Raw genomic sequence first — 18,840 nt, 5'->3', positions numbered from 1 at the left:
ATAAATATTACCTCAAAAAGTGGGGCTCCTAAGGGCTCTGGAGACATCCAGACACTATAGGTGGGGCTAATAGCTCAGGAGTTTGGCACCCTGCTAGTGGGCCCTACTTGGGAATTTATGGTCCCCAGTGTGACAGAGCTGGACTCAGTTGTGGTTTCCCTGCACATGGCTCTTTTGCCCCTTCTATCTGACTATACTATAGTATTCTAGTACTATAATTAGTATTAGAGTTGGTAGGTATACATCCAAGAGACTTAAATCTTTAGGCTGTCCAAATGCCATTTGGGTCATGAATCTCAACAGAGTTGTAACACCTACTGTCCAGTTCATTTGACTCCCCCAGGACACCTAACAAGGAGATGATGATGGACAACAACCATCTCAAGGAACAGAGAGATTCTACAACTGCAGGCAGACAGTCCCCTCCTCTGCCCCATGGGATCTAAGTCCCCTCTCAATTAGAGGCAGAGTGAGCATCACCATCCCAGAATCCTCAGGATTGGGGAATGAACAAAGGACTAGAGTAGACTTACTGTTATTCTACTGCAGACTTGTGATTATAGCAATGGAAGAACTTTTAACATTGAAGTGGAGGCAGTGGCCACTGAAAATTCTGAGGGGAAGGAGAGGGAAAAATAGGTGTAATATGGGGGCATTTTCAGGACATTGGGATTGACCTGAATGACATTGCAATGACAGATACAGGCCATTATGTATCTTGTCATAACTTAAAAAATTGTGTGGGAGTTTAAACTATAATGTAAACTGCAATCCACACTTAGTGACATGTTCCAATATGGGTTCATCAGTTGTTACAAATGCACCACACTAATGAAGGATCTTATTAATGTGGGAATGGGGCATATGGGAATCCCCTACATTTTTAATGTAACATTTATTGTAATCTAAGTATCTTTTTTTAAAAAAGTATATAATAACAACAACAAAAACCCAGCAGAAATGAAAGCAATGCATATATTCATGCTCTGTTCATCTTATCAGTTTCTGGAAATCCATTTTAAGGAAATCATTGAAAACACAAAGAAGTCACATTTACCCTGACACTTTCTGCAGCACTCTTGAGAACACTGGAAATAACAGACCCTATAGGCAGACCTGGTGGGGGGCAACCCCATTAGCGTCAGATGGAAAATGATGGCGTCATCAGTGATGATGCTTACAAAATGCAGACGCGCTCGCGCCTCCGTCCATCGCTGCGTCCAAGCCCTTCCAAAGGGCAGGAGGGTGAACTGCTCCCAAGAAGACCGGAAGGCCTTTGTCAAGTGTCATGTTTTATCTTAAAAGCACGTTACCCCCAACGCACCACTACACCACAGGGGTTCCCAGGGCCCCAAACTGAGAAGCAGGCTACTAAACGACACAAGAGCAGGCTAGCAAACAGCACGTACGTTAGGCGGTTACATCTAACTAAAACAGCAGCAGCAGCAACGAAATGGGGAAACGTTTAAAACATCAATAGTAGCTGGGTTAGGGTGTGAACTTCAGGTCATTTTATTCTTTTGCATTGTCTTGCTTTTGGGGAATTTTTTTTAGGTTATCGGTCATCGAACCTGGGACCTTGTACATGCGAAGCAGCTCAACCACTGAGCTACACTCGCTCCCTGGTAATGCCATTTTATTAACTTTTATAACCAAGTGTGATCAGAAAAATCTTGCTGAGTGGTTAAGCCTCTTGGGATGGTAAAATCTGAGGCAGATGATCACTGTACTAGTTTAAAATGAGTGCTTTTAATTTTGGTGTTCTTACTTGGGAGTAATTTTAAGAAATGTGGGATTAGAAATGGGACGAGACTGCTGTAAATAAACTGACTGGAGGCCAAAAGCCGAAATTCAAATGCAATGAAACAAAACCCACAAGTTTTGGCACATTAACAAGCGAGAGGAAAGTGAGACCACAAAACACAGCACCCATTGAAAACCAGCCACATGTGTGCGGACTGGGGCGCGGCTCCCCGAGGCCTTGGGGGCTGCTCCACTCCCCCCACCCGCACAACCACATGGAACTCAGCAGGAGGGTAGCCTCGGCTCTGCTTGGTTCTCCAAGTCTGACTGCTGTGCCCCCATGGGGTGCCTGGTGCCTGGGCATGTGGTGGGCACACAGCCACTTCCTAGGCCTAGCCCGAAAGTGGTGGGTGAAGGCAGCACGAGTGAGGTGGGCAAGGCGGGCCACCCAGGAAGTCCTCCTGGCCGCAGCCTTCGCCTCTGCTCATTACACTGACGTCCCCGAGCTGGCATCACACACCCAGAGAGGAGAATGGAAACAAGTCTGTTCCTCTTTGACAAGAGGTCAAAAAACAGGATAGTTTCCCTTCTATGACAACAGAAGGTTTGTAATAGGGCAGTTTTTCTGCAAAGCAGGAGTTAGTTAACACGGCCAACTCCTATCTAACCAATTGAGGGCTAGGTCTATAAAATTACAGGTCACTGTTACACTGACTCCTAATTAGTAAACCAGATGAACACCAAACTGACAGGGGCGAAACAGAGTAGAATCACATTGCAACAGAGCACTTAGAATCCTCTATTTTATGGGCGAAACAGAGTAGACTCATTGCAACAAAGCACTTAGAATCCTCTATTTTATGGATCTGCCTTGTTGGGCATAATGTTCTCATTAAGGGAAAATTCTTCACACACAGTAGATACTCCTAAGTATGTGTTTAATAAATAGTAACAGTCATGCTGATTCACCATTCACAGTAAAAGGTGTGAAGGGAAGCTAATCATACACATTAGGCCTCATCACTGCTGGAAGATTTTATTTTTGCAGGCAAGAACACAGCAAAAGGTGAGCAAGTTTAATCTCTAGACTGTGCTCAGTGTCGCGGTGACTCTCGTCCTGAAGAAGGCTGCGGCATTCTAAATTTTGAGAGCTCCAGGTTTAAATCTAAGAAGGTGAACGTGGAGTACGCGTGATGCTGCAGGTTCTTGTAGGTGGTGTTGTCAAACGGCTCGGCAGGCGCAGCGGCTTTGACCGTGGCTGTAGAAGGAAGCAAGCCTGTGAGAACACCCGAGAAGGAACGTTCTTTTGGAGTACATTAGCTTATATGCAGACCCCCATACAGACCAAGCACTCTTCATAAGTCCTATCTGTAATGAACAAATTGTCTAACAGAAAAAGCAAACCCTGGGAAAGCAACAGTATTTCAAAGGGAAAACAAAGGTATTAGTTCAAAACTTGTTTTTAGACACACAGCCTGAACAATTCAAGTAGAATAGGTATTATGATGTGCCTTAACATCTTTGTATACTTCCAGGTCCCAGAACTCCTAATTTTAAACATGCCTAGAACAATCATGGACTTTTAGGTCACTTAAAGATGCAAGAGAAAAAAAAATTGATGTTAGAATCTGCCTATAATGTAGATGAATTGTATGTTAATAAATGTGAGAAAACTCAATCAAGTCCAACTGCTTCGAAATGTGTTCTTGGTTATAAATGACACAGGTAGGGGCAACCGGAAATGATATGGGTAGCTTTTAGTCTTTAACTTTTCTGCTGTAGCTTGCACAGAATGGACAGGATACGGTCTGGCTAAAGGTCTGACTCTGGACTGGGGGATATCAGGAAATCTAGACTTGGGCTGACTCAACTTCTACTCATGCTTCATGAAAAATAACTTATATCCATTTTTCTCCTAGTTGAATGAATACCAAAATCTTTGTTTTGCATTTTTCAGTTGAGCAAAACAAACATGCTGTCTTATTTAAAGAGCTGGCATTTTCCCAATCTCCATAAGAGAGTAACTCCAACATGGTGTAGGAACATCTCCAAAGCAGGATATGTGCCTGCAGTTGACAAGGGGAAGGTGATATCTGAAGGGAAGCATGGATTTAGAACACTCTGATAAAAACCCAGCCCACTGAGAAGAAAATAAGTCAGGGAATTCGGGGAGGGAGTGTACACTGCAACTCCTGGTGTCTTCTTTAGTCTCTGGGAGAGAATATTTGGAAACAACACAACTATGAAAAATTAGCAGCGTTTCCCACCCCCCAAAGTTTTGCAATCTGAAAAACCCCAAAATTCTGTGTTCTTATTCCAAAGGTTTTGTTATTCATCTCTAATGCGGAACAGAATGAAAACAGTAGCATCGGGAAAGGCAGTTCTTGAAATCTGGCGAAGTCTGGCAAGCGCTGGCACTTTGCATATTAATGAAAAAGGATGAAAACAGAGAAGGAAGAACACACATAAATTCCATAAAAATAATGCGGCCAACAACAATAAAGTATCAGGTAACATAAATTAGGCAAGGAAGTAGCTTTAAAGAAAACGAAGCGCAGATGCAGGAAGGAGTGAGATGTGTCAATAACAATGCATTTTAAAGAAGTCTTGAAGAGCTGGTGATTCTAAATTTGGAGACCTTCTTTTACGCTTTTGCCACAACTCACCTAAAGCACGTTATATTTTAGTTTCTTGAGCACTGGCTCAAGAAAACGGCAACAGAATAGGATTTAACACTGTTTCCCTTTAAAATGACAAAAAAGCCCTTCAAAAAATTTCATTCTGGAAAAACAGAGCAGTGGTGACTGAAAAGCTTTCACCCAGTGATATGGTACGCAGGTTCAGGAAACAAACACCTGGACAACCTCAGAAGTTAGGTTGAGGATGTTAAACTGTCAGTTCACAAAATACTTAAGAAAACAGAATGCCAAGAGCAGGCCCTTTTGTTTTAAAACAAATTTAAAGTAATTTAGGGATGTGTACGTAAAGATACGGATGAGTCATAATGAAGATGTACTTCTCTGCTGATCTGAGACAGCGTAATGGGCCACATTTCTACTGCATATCTATCGGCTGCAATAATTCTTTATAATCGCAGAGCAATGCAGAGCTCTCCTTGCCATCTGACCACCCCCTAAAGGCCCGAGGAGAGTTCCCACCCCCAAGTGAGGTATACCCTGTGTGCCGGCTTGGTCTCCCGCTTCAGCTGCTGAGTCCTGAATAATCTTGCCCTTTTCCTCCAGGCTTAGTACTGGTGTCTTTTCGTCAAACGGCTCTTTGTTATTTACAGGAACTGTCTTTGAATCTCCTACTGGTCCCTGATCTTCCAGAATTTCTTTAGTTGGAGAAGCTTCCTTCGATTTTCCTAGTTCTACCTGCGTTCCCAAATTTTCTTTTTTGAACAGGGGAGAAGTCAGCTTTCCCTTAGGTCCTGGCACTTGTTTTTCCAAATTCTCCTCTCTGGTCTCAGGAGTTGCTCGCAGCTGTCTTCCTGCCCTCCTGGTTTCTTCTGTCAACACAGCTGGTGCTGGGCGCCCACTCGGTGAGGATAATCCTGGTTCTGAGTGGTCAGCTGAGCGTTTAACGTCAGCTGGCTTGTGGCTTTCTTTATCTCCCTTATTCACGCGAACTATTTTCTGCAACTGCTTTTCTTTCACATTCTGCTTCAAAAAATCTTCATCCACTTTCGATGTGGGTGTTGCGGTTTTGGGCTTGGCATTTTTCCCACCCTCTAACTGCTTCGTGGTTGTCCCTTTCTTCTTTGGCTGGTGGGGTTTCTCCAGACACGTTCGGTCCACGTGCGTCTTCTGGGACCAGCATTTCTCTTCTGCTGATGTCCCAGTTTTGGAAGAGGCCTCTGATTGTGGAAACCCTCCTGTGGCTTTGCTCGCCACTCGAGGACCACCAGCTCCTGAGGCGCCACCCTCCTCGTCAGACTCCGAGTCGGAAGAGCTGGACGAAGACGAAGATGACTCGTCCACCACTTCCCTGCTCTTCTGGAGAGGTTCTGAGTCGGAAACTTTTTGAGGAAACTCTACCAAAGTTTTTCTCGACAAAAATTTCTGGACCCCTTCATCTGTGGATGGCGTGATGTCGTCAGGGCTGGGGCTGGCTGCTGTCCCAGCTTTATTCACAACTGCTGGGTCAGAACTGGGCCAAGGTAATTTTTTAGACAATTCAGCTGCTGTTTGGGTGGGTGGTAGCTTGCCCCTCTCCTTTGGTTCCACTACATCTAGGGAACGGCATAAAGAGGAATATTATTTTTAAAATTTATAAAGTAATCTAAACCCATCAAAGTCACAGATATTTCATTCCATACCAACTTGTCATTTATAATACCTTCAATGTCATCATTCTAAGAAACCTTCCTCAGAAACCCATGCCTGCCAAACAGTAAGGAATTTAGTTTTCTTTGTAGCTGAAAATGAAAACAAAGCGAGGATTTCTACCAATGAGAATAAAAAACTTGTCTCTATTTTTCACAATGACAGCTTTCTTGATGATTATTTTTTTCAACTACAATTTTGTCCAAGCTCAAGATAAGTTAAACTATGATATAAAAATATTTTCAGACTAGTATTGAAGTTCTACAAATGTATAATTTCTTAAATTCTGAAAAAACAGATGCTTCTCAAATCTTATAAAACTTATATTCTATGAACTCGAACTTTCTGAACACAACAGCAAGGCAAATCAGGGCAGCTCAAAGGAAACAACCGCCTGGCCTGGGTTTGGGGTCTGAGCACACGTGTGTCAGCACGGAGGGCGCTGGATGGGGAGGGGGTGCACAGGGGGATACAGCCGGGATGCCCTGAGGAGAGAGAAAAGTACTTCGAAGTTACATGAGTCGTTGGGGATTTCTTCAGCCAGGGAATCACAAAAGTATTGCAATATTTTAAAAAAGTATTAAAAAATTAATCATGTATATCACTGCAAATAGCAGATTTTTAACTAAAAAAAAAAAAGAGACAGAGAATAAACCCTAACATAAATGTCTTATAGTTCAGAGTCAATTATGAAAAAAATGAAATCAAATAATATACTGATTAGAGCTAATTTCATTCAGTTTTCTGAGGTAGTAAATCTAACCATAAGGATCAGAAGAAAAATATGGAACATATTTTTATAAATTACTTTCAAAATTCCAAACAAAAATTTTTAAAAAATAGGACATATTCATAATTTTAAACATAATATTTCTATAGCAAATCCAGAGTCCTTGTTTTCAGGCCTAGAAGCCAGTAATACACTAAAAGACTCTCAAAATACTTCTCTAACATGGAAAAAGCATAGTCCCAACCTTTGTGTTTTGAGCTCAGGAAACTATAGCTAACAAAATGACAGAAGACGATAAAAGAAAACTGAGGAACCAGAATTGGACCAGGGAGAGGCTACCGTCCCTGGAAAAGGAAACGACTCAACTCAAGCCCTGGGTGACCGTTCAAGCTGCTGCCACACTGCGCCGCGTCTCATCCTGCGGGCCGTGCCTGCCTGGGCCTCTGCATTCTGACTGGCCCAGGGCAGGCAGCGCTCGGCGCTCACAGGAAGATGCCCCGGCCTCGAGCGTCACAGCGCTCCTGCTCCACAGCCTCCCACCCGTGTCTCTAACCCACCTTCACTTGGAGTGCAAATTATCCCCGTGTGAGAAATTAACTTAAAATAAGCCAGCGGACTTGGCCCAGTGATAGGGTGTCCACCTGCCAAATGGGAGGTCCACGGTTCAAACCCGGGCCTCCCTGACCTGCGTGGAGCTGGCCCATGCGCAGTGCTGATGCGCGCAAGGAGTGCCCTGCCACGCAGGGGTGTCCCCGCGTAGGGGAGCCCCACACGCAAGGAGTGTGCCCTGTAAGGAGAGACGCCCAGCGCGAAAGAAAGTGCAGCCTGCCCAGGAATGGCGCAGCACACACAGAGAACTGACACAACAAGACGACGCAACAAAAAGAGACACAGATACCCGTGCCGCTGACAAGAACAGAAGCGGACAAAGAAGACGACGCAGCAAATAAACACAGAGAACAGACAACCGGGGTGGCGGGGGGGGGGGGGGGGGGAGAGGGGAGAGAAATAAAAAATAAATCTTAAAAAAAAACAAGTCTTACCTTAAATAGGCGGCTTTGAATAAAAAAATTATAATGACAATCTTCTGAAATTTGCTGTGGAAATCTTTTTAAAAATTTCAAACAGGATTAACAATATCATTTAGAAAATTTATTGGAAAAAAGCAACCACACCAAACAAGACAGTTCAAAGTTCCTTTAGTTCAGGCTTAGTCACTGGGGGAATACCACTGGCAAGACTCGCGGGCACGAGCCACGGAGCGAGGCCGCGGCGCATGGCTGGCTCCTTTTCGTGGCTCAACGCGATGACCTGTAGCGGCCCCCAGAGACCGTCACCGAGGTGACCACGGCCATGCCAAGTTGGCACTTAATAATCCAGAAACGAAGCCGCTGGGAAGACAGCACCATCACATAAAGGAAAACGGCTCCTGCTCTGAATGTGAGACTTTTCTTACCCGTTTGACTTCAGTAAATGCCTGACATTCGTCTAGAGGAGGTCCCAACAGGGTCTGACAATATCTCTGTTTGCCAGGGATTAGCAAGGCCTCACATTCAGGCTCCACCACTTCTAGCCAGTGTGACCCCAAGAGGCTCATTTTCCATATCTCAACTTCCCCATCTACAAAATGGGGATAATAATAGGGACTATTCGAGAAGCATCTGAAGATTGGACAGATGAATATACGGAAAACCTTTAGAACAATGCCTGGTACTGTTTGCCATAATTAAAGACAGCAAATCCCTCTTTCCAGAGATGCGTCACTATTAAAACTGAAATAAGGACTTGAAATGTATAATCAGCTTTGGCTTCTTGACATACTCTTTAAAAAGCTACACAGAAATTATTTAGTTAACAATTTATGGGAAGTGGACATGGCTCAACTGATAGAGCACCCACCTACCATACGGAGGGTCTGGGTTTGATACCCAGGGCCTCTTGACCCGTGTGGAGCTGGCCCATGTGCAAGGAGTGCCATGCCACGCAGGGGTGTCCCTGCGTAGGGGTGCCCCATGCGCATGGAGTGCACCCTGCAAGGAGAGCCGCCCTGTGTGAAAAAGGACAGTCCTCCCAGGAGTGGCACCGCACACACGGAAAGCTGACGCAGCAAGATGACGCAACAAAAAAGAGATGAAGTTTCCCAGTGGCGCCTGATAATGCAAGTGGACACAGAATAACACACAGCAAATGGACACAAAGGGCAGACAACTGGGGGGAAGGGAGAGAAATAAATAAATCTTTAAAAAACAAAAACAAAAACAAAACCCCACAACAATTTATTACTGATTGCTGCAAAATTCAGTGACTAGACTCCACAAAATAAGAGCTGAGCCAGAACAGTTCTCTGGGAGGGCACACCTAGGAGCTACCCAGACTGGCGTCTGTGCGGGCACCTTGCCTCCAGAAGGAAACACGTGCGTCAGAGAGTGGGACTGCCAACGGAGCAAAGCAGAGCCTGCTCTACAACCTTGAGGCTGGCCCCGAGGGCAAGCTCCTTGACCAGAGACGTGAGCACTGGGGGGTCCTGGCTTGCATGCAGGAAACTTCCAAAGACGCCCACGGTTGTTAGGGGTTTAAGCTCGCAACTCACTGTTGGTGGGTGAAAAGCACTTTCTGTGTCTCACCTGCCCATCACTGACACTTTGAAGGGAAACCTCGAAGTCTGCACGTGTCAACTTAAGAATATTATTTCTTTTTTTTTTTTGTACTGGTTAATTGAAAATTTTTTTGATATACCAATGTAATTTACATCGAAAGCAATGTAGCTCTGAAAATTGTCTTTCCACCTCAAAACACACTGAGATTTACATGGGGGGTGGACACACCTCATCCCGCTCAGGCTCACACTACCCTGCGCAGTGGCCTGGAACCCAGGCTCAGAGGCAGGAGTGCACTGCGAGCCCACGGCCGCCCCCAGCTCAGTGCTCAGCTCCCTTACGGCAGAGTGTTCAACAGATGGTGGCACCTCCTTTCCAATCAAACACAGAAGCAAGTTTCCAAAAGGGGATCTTCGGCTCTGCCATGTTCTAAAATCCACCTAACCCAAATTTGTAAACCTGCAAAATCAAATAATTGTGTAATCATAGAGAGCTGCAACGAAGTACAAATACAGTTACAAGATTAAAATTCACAAGGGACAGAATAAGATTAGTAATAAAATTCAACTAATTATTCATCAAAAAACTCTAAAAGAATGTAAAAAATGAGCCAGGTACAAAACAGAATTTAATGAAATATGAAAAATGCACCAGGTAATATTTGATGATATTAAGTAATTAATGCTAATTTTTCAGATGATAACGGTATTGTGGTTATGTTAAAAAAACAACTCTATGTTATTGAAACATTAATGGCTGAAATGAAAAAAATAAAAGAAGAAAACTGGACTTAAAAATTAACCAGGTCAAAGTCCAGAATAAAATAACATTCTTGCCAAATCCAGGCCTCAAGACCACTGAGCAAGCAGACACCACGGGATGGTGAGTTTCCACAGTACAAGAAGTCGAAAAAGTATTAAAGCTAATTTGGGGGCTGGAACTCTCAAAAAAGTGTCAATATTTTATAAGCTAAAGATGATATGGGGGTTGGGTAAAATAACAATCTAAATACTTTCAAACATTCAAACTGAGGAAATGGTCATTTGATTACTATAAATACCAACTCAAATTAACACTCTAAAACCGCATATGAATCAAAGAGTTACAAAGAGAATACACATATTACATACTCTTCCAAACATTAACTAAGGCTTCATCGACTGAGAATAAAAGTAATGGACCTGAATCATAACCAATGATTAACCATCAACAGGGGAAGAAAATAAAATTATTGCCAGAAGAGAGGCATTTAAAATATGTTGCAACATTTCATTTCTTTTTTTCCTTTAAGAGAATACTTTACATTGGTGTTGAGGGAAAAAAATAAATAAAGTAAAACACCTGGTGATAAAAGGCAAAGTGATCGTGGAAAGAGCTGGAAACACACAGACATCACACATCATCTAAGTGACTCAGAATGAAAAAGTGCCTGCTCCAGCTCCCTCCACACAGGCCCTAGACAATGCACGCAGCCGAGGCTCTGACCGAGCAGAGGCTGGGAAGCCACAGATGAATAGCAAACACCCCGAAAACGTCAAAACCTAGGAGAGAGGGAAGGTGGGCTTCATGTCTACCCCAACTATTGGGACCATTAAATGCCACCCTGCCTTTACACTCTGACTCCGTGTTATAATATGGCATTCAGAAAACACGGAGAGAACCAGATGATTATATTACTGATATGTCTGCTATAAAACCTATTTTATAGATACTATGTCTGATTATAATCTGGGCATTGCTGAAAATAAAGAACCATAATTATATAGCTACTAAACTCCTTTGCGTGTTTGAAACTGATTTTACTCTGCATTCTAATTCCCTTATTACTATCACTAAAATCTTACTTTTTGGTGGACTTTGCTTCTTGGTATTTGATCCAAGTCCTTTGTCACTCTTTCCTGATTCTGTGGAGAGAAAACAGGTAGAAGAAAGTCCTCGAAGTGCTGGTGCTTCTTGCAGCAGAATCTGGCAGAATGAACAAATATGAACATTTTAGAGTAATGCTTTGCATTCATATAGCATATTTTAATACACAGTTTTCTTAAACATGCTTTTTGGAGTTTTGGAAAATATAAAATAAAAGGTAGAAACAAGAAAAAAACCCCACCTGTGTTCAAAGACAACTAGTATTAACATTTGGGTACTTCTCCTACTGGGCTTTATCCTATGCATATATTTTTTAGACAATTTTATTCACACACTGCAGAAGCCACCATTTGCATATTTTAAAGCCTCCAATTTTCTATTAACTTACAAAATGCTAATTTTTTTGGTAAAATACTTTTCTATACTTAGAAAATAAAGTAGAAGAAATGCTATTCAGCCATTAAAAATGACATAGGCGAATACAATTACTTTGAAAGTTTTCACAATATATCTCAAGTGAAAACACACAGGAATCAAGTGTTAACTCACTCAGCATGTATTTACCAATGCCTACCAAATGCTGGGCACTCTTCTAGAAGCTGAACACACGAAAGAGGAGCATATATTTATTTTTACGTTTATGAACGTAAGCATTTGTGTGTATGCACCTGTACACAGAAAAGTGGGAAAAACCGTTTGGAACTAGATACTTCAGGAGCAAAGAGTGGATTCTGATTAGAGAGGCTTTTTTCTCCTCATCTGCACCTTATCATGAAAGCGGTAAAACTATATAGAGAAAGTCCTGCAGACCCCTCAGAGCCCAAAACCAACGCCCTCTAGTCAAATCTTTTGATGTGAAAGCCCCACTGAGGCAGGGTGCCAATCAAGTTCACTCCCTTCGACAAAAGTGCCCACCTTCCCTAAGCCCACCCCTATAAAACCCTGGTCCAACCAATAAGAGTCTTCCTTTTTCCGTCTTGGAAACTCCTTTGCCATCCACGGAACCCCAAGGCTGCTTCTGGCTTCCCCTGCGGCAGGGAAACGTTGGTTTCCCGAGTAAAACGCGGTAGTCTGCGAAATCGACTCCGACTGTCTTTCGCGCAGAGAACAGTTACTGCTTTTGTCACATGAGCCACTTTTCATTTAAAACAAGGGATGTGGTCTTGGTTTTATATATACATGGAGAGCCTTGCTCTCTCCCCGGTTTCACCGGTCGGGTAACGTAAGCCGGCCTCTTGGCGGCTGCCAGGTAAGTTACCTGGCCAGTCACCTCAAATCCCCCTCATTCCCTCTCTAGGTGAGAGACGACGTAAAGACGTTGTCCTCGGAGCAGCTGCACGGCAGAAGCACCTGGCGGGGTGCACGGCCGGAGCTGCCAGGCGAGCTGCGTGGGGTTCCGGGGCCAGCAGGGGCGGCCCCCGCGCGCTCGGTGTCGCCCCTGTGCAGCAGCGAGGCCACGCGAACGTCCCCGGGGCCCCCACGGTCGCGTGCGCCCAGCCCGGCCCGGGGAGCGGGGTCCGCGGCCCACGTCGGAAACCGAGCGGGAGACACGGCCCGGGCCCAGCCGGCGCCGCGCGCTCCCCTCGCTCTGCGCGGCAAGTCGCTCCTTTACCTTCAGCACCCCGGTTTGCCCTTGCCGCAGCAAAGCCCAGGAGGCCATGGCTGCGACACCGGCGTCTGCGCGCGCACCTCCGCCGCGAGGGCCCGCCCCTTGGGTCTCATCCGCCAATCACAGGTAGGAACGAGAGTGAGACGGGACGGAGGATGCCGTGGATAGCGAAGTTAGCGCCTGCGCGCTCTCCAGCCTTGGAAGTAGCACTAGCCAATCACACGCATGGGCGAGGGTGGGGCGGAGCCTGCGCCGCCTGCGCGCGCAGCCTCAGTGGCGTCTGGTGAGCCTCCCTTTGCCTCGAGGCCACGCCCCCGGGCCGAGGCCGCCAATCAGGGGCGGTGCGCGCAGCCGGGACCCCTCGGAGCTCGGTCGGCGGGGCTGGGGGCCGCCCTCCCGGAGCGTGTGCGCCGGCGGCTGTGGGCCCTCCGCCTCTCTGCTCCCATCTTCTCGGCCTTAAGTGGACCTGTGCCCAGGTGCACAGCCCGCTGGCCCGCGCGCGCTGGCCTTTCTTCTGGTCAGCACTGCTCGTCCTCCGTGCTGGGGCTTTTAAAGGGCGTCTGGACCCCTCCCGCCGGCCGTGTCACCCTTGTCCAGGCCCGCCCTACAGGACGGCCGGACCCTGGACGTGCTCAGGACGACGACAGCACCGATTTCGGAGTTATAGGAGAGTGTCGCCCCGAAGCGGGGGCTTTGCACTGGAAGAGTGATTGCGGAGTGAGGGTCGTTACCAACTCCACCCCCCGCCCCAGGTGCCCACGGATCCCCACCTCCAACTTCCAGGAGAGGAAAGGCCGTTCCACACGGGGTGTAAACGGGTTGGGGAGGGCTCTCGGGCTGCAAGATGAACTGGCAGAAACAGGTCCCACTGAGAGTCACCAAACGGGACTCACTTGCATCCAGTGGGACCTCCCCCACCCACCCTGGGAGGCAAAGAGAACAACCACTGGCAGTTACCTGCTTCTCCGGGTACAAAAGAGAAGAGAACCCTTTGTCCCTCCAAGATGAAGGGGAAAACAGCCGCAGGCCACTTTCAGCCGTAGCAGGGTGGTGTGTGTGCACCTGCCACGGTGGCTTGGAAAGGAGGGTACATATGTCTCAGGAAGAGTCTTGAGGAGGGAGGGACAGGTTAAGAGGGGCAGCTGGTCATCAGAGGAGCATAATTTTGACTGAGGGTAACTGGCAACGAAGCAAAAGCACGATGCTTAAGCCTGGAGGTTGCAGGGACTATTAAGCAGTCTTGTGAGGAAGTCGATGAGGACCTAAACTGAATTTAGCCAAAGGGACCAGAAAAGACAGAGCCAAGGGCAAGGAGTAAATATAAAGTACTGCAGAAAAATCAAAGAAGCCAAGGTCAGAGAAAGGGATGGCGGTTTCAAGAGCATTTGGGGAGAGGAGGAGAGGGCTTATATGGCAGTTTCCTATCAGCTGACGTTGTTCCTCCAGTAGTGAATTCTCTGTCAGTCTCTTGTACGCATCCTTCACCTCTGCCTAGAGCTCTAGCAACTGTTGACCCAGCATTTTTAGACAGAACCTCATAAACTTAACGTTTGTGTATATTCCTTTATTAAGCACTTAAAATTCTATCAAAACTACTAGAAAGCACTCCTTTTGTCTCCTAAGAGTAAATTAAAACTTCTTTTTAAAAGAATTGGTTCTGTGTTAAAGTAACAGTAGCTTGGAGAATCACTAGGACCTATACCCTGAACATTTAATTTAATTCCAAGCTGTTTGGGCCAAAGGAGAAAAAAGAATCCTCAGCTCACTCACCAGCCATAGGGATGCCCTAGTTCTGCATTCTTGTCTAACACAAATATTTGTTCATAAGCCACAGAGATGATGGTAAAATAACCAGTGCATTGCTGCATTAGCCTATTTTTAACGTTTTTCCCCCTCCCTGAGATGGCCCTCTCATATGTTTGCTCCTTGTTTTTGCTCATTCATTGTGCTCGTTGCCTGCTCTTTGCTTTTGTTCTTTTTTTGAGTTTGTTTTGTTTTGTTTGCTGTTGTTTGTTTATTCTTTATGAGGCACAGGGAACCGAACCTGGGACCTCCCGTGTGGGAGGCGGGCACTCAACTACTCGAGCCACATCCACTCCCTGCTCATTTGTTTTTCTTTTTTTTTAAACATTACACTAATTTTTTAAAAAAGTTTTATTTATCCCCCCTTGCTGCTTGCTTGCTGTCTGCTGTCTGTATCCATTTGCTGCACGCACTTGTGTCTGCTTATCTCCTTTTGTCGCTTCATCTTGCTGCACCATCTCTCTGTGGGCACAGGCCATCAGCTCTCTGCAGGCGCAGCCCAGCTTGCCTTCACAAGGAGGCCCTGGGAAGTGAACCCAGGGCCTCCCATATGGTAGATAGAAGCCCAATCGGTTGAACCACATTGCTTCCCTCTTGTTGTTTTTGCTCATTGTCTGTTGTTTGTTTTCTTTAGGTGGCACTGGAAACTGAAACTGGGACTTCCCATCTGGGAGACGGGCACTCAATTGTTTGAGTCACATCTTCTCCCCACTTTAGCCTATCTTAAAAATAAAATTTAATGGTGTCTTTTAAAAAATTAGAAAGCTTTAAATAATTCTGTGACTTTAACAGTAACTTGCCTTATTAGGTAATATCATTTCTTTAGGTAAAAGAGAATAAAAACTAGTAGCTCAGTAAACAGGAAGTATATTTAAAAGCCTTTTTTGGGGGGCGGGGGGTCAAGACAAAATAAGGAAGGACTAGTAAAGTTAATGTAAATTGGATGTACCTAAAACTGAGTTTTAAAGACACACATAATGGCTTCTGTTTCTGGCAGTATTAGCTAACATATTATGAAAAACCCTTGCACTACAAAGTATGCAGAAATTCTGGATAAATGATTACAATCAATAATTTCAAATAATCTTATGAAAGAGTAGGAGAGATCCTTAGGACCAAAAAGAAAAAGGGAATAAGAAACCAGAATAAGCCATGGCTGCCCTGAGAGGATTTGCTGATTTCAGTAAGCCAAAGCCTTGATTACCAGACCTCAGGAGAACAGGAAGCAAGACCTTGGATCTGCGAAACCTGGGAGCTGGGCTGGGAGCTACTGCAGAAAGCTGACACCCCCCCTTGATTGCATGAACCTGGACAAAGCCACCTGCTAGCAAAGAAAAGCCGCACGAAGTGTGTATCTCAGCCTTGGATTTGGTTGGGAATTCAGTGCCTCAAGATCTGCAGTCACTAGAGTCTGGGCTTCACAAAATACACACTTCTTGTGGTCTGGAACATTCTAAGCTATTTTTAAAGTGATCACACAAAATCAAGATAGGCAGCACTCAGAAGTGCCTGGCAGACTCAAAAGCCAAATCCACTCTGGAACAATTCACTTGCAACCCAGGCCTTGAGAATTCCCACAGATTGCCCCAAAATATATGACTTTCAAGTGTAACATTACATAGCACATAAGGACAGAACAACAGAAAACAGAACTGGAGCTATTGAAATTGCCAGATACAGACTATAAGATAAGTATGTGTGAAGTGATTAAAGAAATAGGAAGAGGGAATAAAAAGCATGAAATGCAAGGGATTATTTTTTTTTAAAGATCACAAAGATTTTGAAAAGAGTCAAAGATGTTTTCTAGAATTGAAAAAATACAGTCATTGAAATTTGACAGCTCTAGTATAATTAAATAATAAATTAGATATAATCAAAAGAGGTTTAGCACCTGGATTATATATTGGTAAGACATTTCCTAGACAAGAGCATATAGAGACACAGGTGCACCTTTATTTAATATGTTATGAACCTTCACTCTCCTTATTTATTGTTAGATTGTCCAAGATCTGGCCAGTGAGATCCCCTTCAAGCAGGCTCAGACAAGCATTTTTAAATAGCCGTGTTAAATTAAGTTCAAGGATGTAGATGAAATGTTGCTCATAATTAATGAACACATAGGAAGTCTCAGTAAAGAAAAAGAAACTATAAAAAAGACCAAAATGGAAATGGTAAAACAGAAAAATACAATATCTAAAATAAGAAATTCACAAAATCGATTTTAGAGGAAATTGGAGATGACAGAGGAGTCTGTTAACTTGAAGATACAACCACCAGAAATTACCCAAAATGAAGAACAGAGAGGGAAAGGAGTGCAGGAAAAGCAAAGCAAAGCATAAACAAACAGACCTTCAGGAACCTGTAAGAAAATGTCAAGAGTTATAAAGCATATGTATTTGAGATCCCAGAAGGAGAGGGGAAAGATAATGGGACAGAAAAATATTTGAAATAAGTCACCTGTGACAATTTGAGATTATTTTGTGAGTCCCAAAAAGAGAAAGGTTATGTTTGTTAACTACTCTATTCCTCTGGACATGATACCCATTGATTGTATTAAATTGTATTAAATTGAGGTGGCGGACTTGGCCCAGTGGTTAGGGCGTCCGTCTACCACATGGGAGGTCCGCAGTTCAAACCCCGGGCCTCCTTGACCCGTGTGGAGCTGGCCCATGCGCAGTGCTGATGCGCATAAGGAGTGCCGTGCTACACAGGGGTGTCCCCCACGTAGGGGAGCCCCACACGCAAGGAGTGCACCCCATAAGGAGAGCTGCCCAGTGCGAAGGAAAGTGCAGCCTGCCCAGGAATGGTGCCACACACATGGAGAGCTGACACAACAAGATCATGCAACAAAAAGAAACACAGATTCCCATGCCACTGACAACAACAGAAGCAGACAAAAAAGAAGATGCAGCAAATAGACACAGAGAACAGACAACAGGGGGGGCGGGGGGAAGGGGAGAGAAATAAATCTTAAAAAAAATAAATTCAATTGAGGGGTCTCTGGTTAGATTACTTGATAAGATCAAATTAGGGCTTTTGATTGGACTACATCAGTGAGGCATGACTGAGGTTAAGTCTCTGCCCCCTTGCTGGGTCTGATATAAAAGGAAACATAGGAAAAGGGAGCTGCCATATTTGATCTCACCATGTGAAAGAGAAAACACTCCAATTTTGCCCAAATTTGTGCTGCAAGAGAAGCCCCTGAGAGGCTCAAAGGGGCTGGAGCCACAAAGCAGCTTAAGAGGAGACAAACCCTGCCATATGCCTGGTTGCCCTTAGCTGAGCCCATACCTTGGCAGCTATCACCTTCCATCTTGCTTTAACACATGGCAGCTGATTTGGTGAGAAAGCACCTCTAATGGTGCCTCAATTTGGACTTTTCATGGCCTTGGAATATAGGCTTTTGCCTCAAATAAATCCACTTTATAAAAGCCAACACATTTCTGGTTTTTTGCATCAGCAGCCCTATGGCAACCTAAAACAGCACCCACCTCCCCAGGCTTGGTGAGAAACAATTTTGAGGTCATAGCTAACACAGTACGACAAGAAAAGATATGAAACAACAACAAAACAACTGAAGGTTAGAAAGGAAGAAACAAAACTGTTACTATTCACCAGTGGTATGATTGTAATTGTATCCCTTAAGAATGCATTTGATTTTAGGTAACAGAAAACATGACTGTGGCAGTTTGATATTATTGATGAATTATGGAAAGAAATATTATGTTTGTAAACTGGTCTTGATACCCTTTGATTATATTAAATTCAGGGGTTCCACTTTTACTTGATTGAATTAAGAGTAGGGCTTTGATTTGGCCACATCAGTAGGATGTTGAGTCCCTGCCCCCTCGGTGGGCAGAAACTCACACAGAAAATGACACAGCAGAGGAGAGAGCTTAGTTTTGATGCTGAAGCCCTGGGGAGAGAGCCAAGCTGTTTGCCTGATAGTTTATACCTGGTCTTGTAGAGAGTGGAGCAGCTGAGCCCAGAAATATATGAGCCCTGGGAAGAGAGAGAAGCCTACGCCAGCCTACAACTGAGAAGGGAAGAAGTGGGGACCATGAAGCCATAAGAGAAAGAGGAAGGCTGAACCCTTGCAGAACACGGTAGCCATCTTGCTCCAATATGTGGCAACAGACTTTGGTGAGGGAAGTAATTTACTTTTTT

At 44.7% G+C, this 18,840-nt stretch overlaps 1 protein-coding gene and 1 long non-coding RNA gene across 3 annotated transcripts; one reads left to right on the top strand and one right to left on the bottom strand.

The window, feature by feature from the left end:
- Nucleotides 1–2,763: 2,763 nt before the first annotated feature.
- NDUFV3 (NADH:ubiquinone oxidoreductase subunit V3) lies at nucleotides 2,764–13,048 on the bottom strand. Of its 2 annotated transcripts, XM_004452747.5 has the most exons (4): nucleotides 12,874–13,048; nucleotides 11,240–11,360; nucleotides 4,919–5,974; nucleotides 2,764–3,001 (listed from the first exon to the last, which is right to left on the bottom strand). In XM_004452747.5, the coding sequence occupies exons 1-4, from the start codon at nucleotides 12,919–12,921 to the stop codon at nucleotides 2,838–2,840; spliced, it is 1,389 nt and encodes a 462-aa protein (XP_004452804.1). In that variant the 5' UTR covers nucleotides 12,922–13,048; the 3' UTR covers nucleotides 2,764–2,837. The 2 variants fall into 2 exon arrangements, with proteins under 2 accessions (XP_004452804.1, XP_004452806.1); XM_004452749.5 differs by lacking the exon at nucleotides 4,919–5,974 and having other exon boundaries at nucleotides 12,874–13,017.
- Nucleotides 13,049–13,175: 127 nt separating this feature from the next.
- Nucleotides 13,176–15,437, top strand: LOC131278312 (uncharacterized). Its single transcript, XR_009185660.1, has 2 exons — nucleotides 13,176–13,622; nucleotides 15,308–15,437. It is a non-coding gene; the product is annotated as an uncharacterized lncRNA (long non-coding RNA).
- Nucleotides 15,438–18,840: the final 3,403 nt, after the last annotated feature.

Source organism: Dasypus novemcinctus, chromosome 4, assembly GCF_030445035.2.
Source record: "Dasypus novemcinctus isolate mDasNov1 chromosome 4, mDasNov1.1.hap2, whole genome shotgun sequence".
Taxonomy (NCBI): domain Eukaryota; kingdom Metazoa; phylum Chordata; class Mammalia; order Cingulata; family Dasypodidae; genus Dasypus; species Dasypus novemcinctus.
This window is presented reverse-complemented; position numbering and strand designations above follow the sequence as displayed.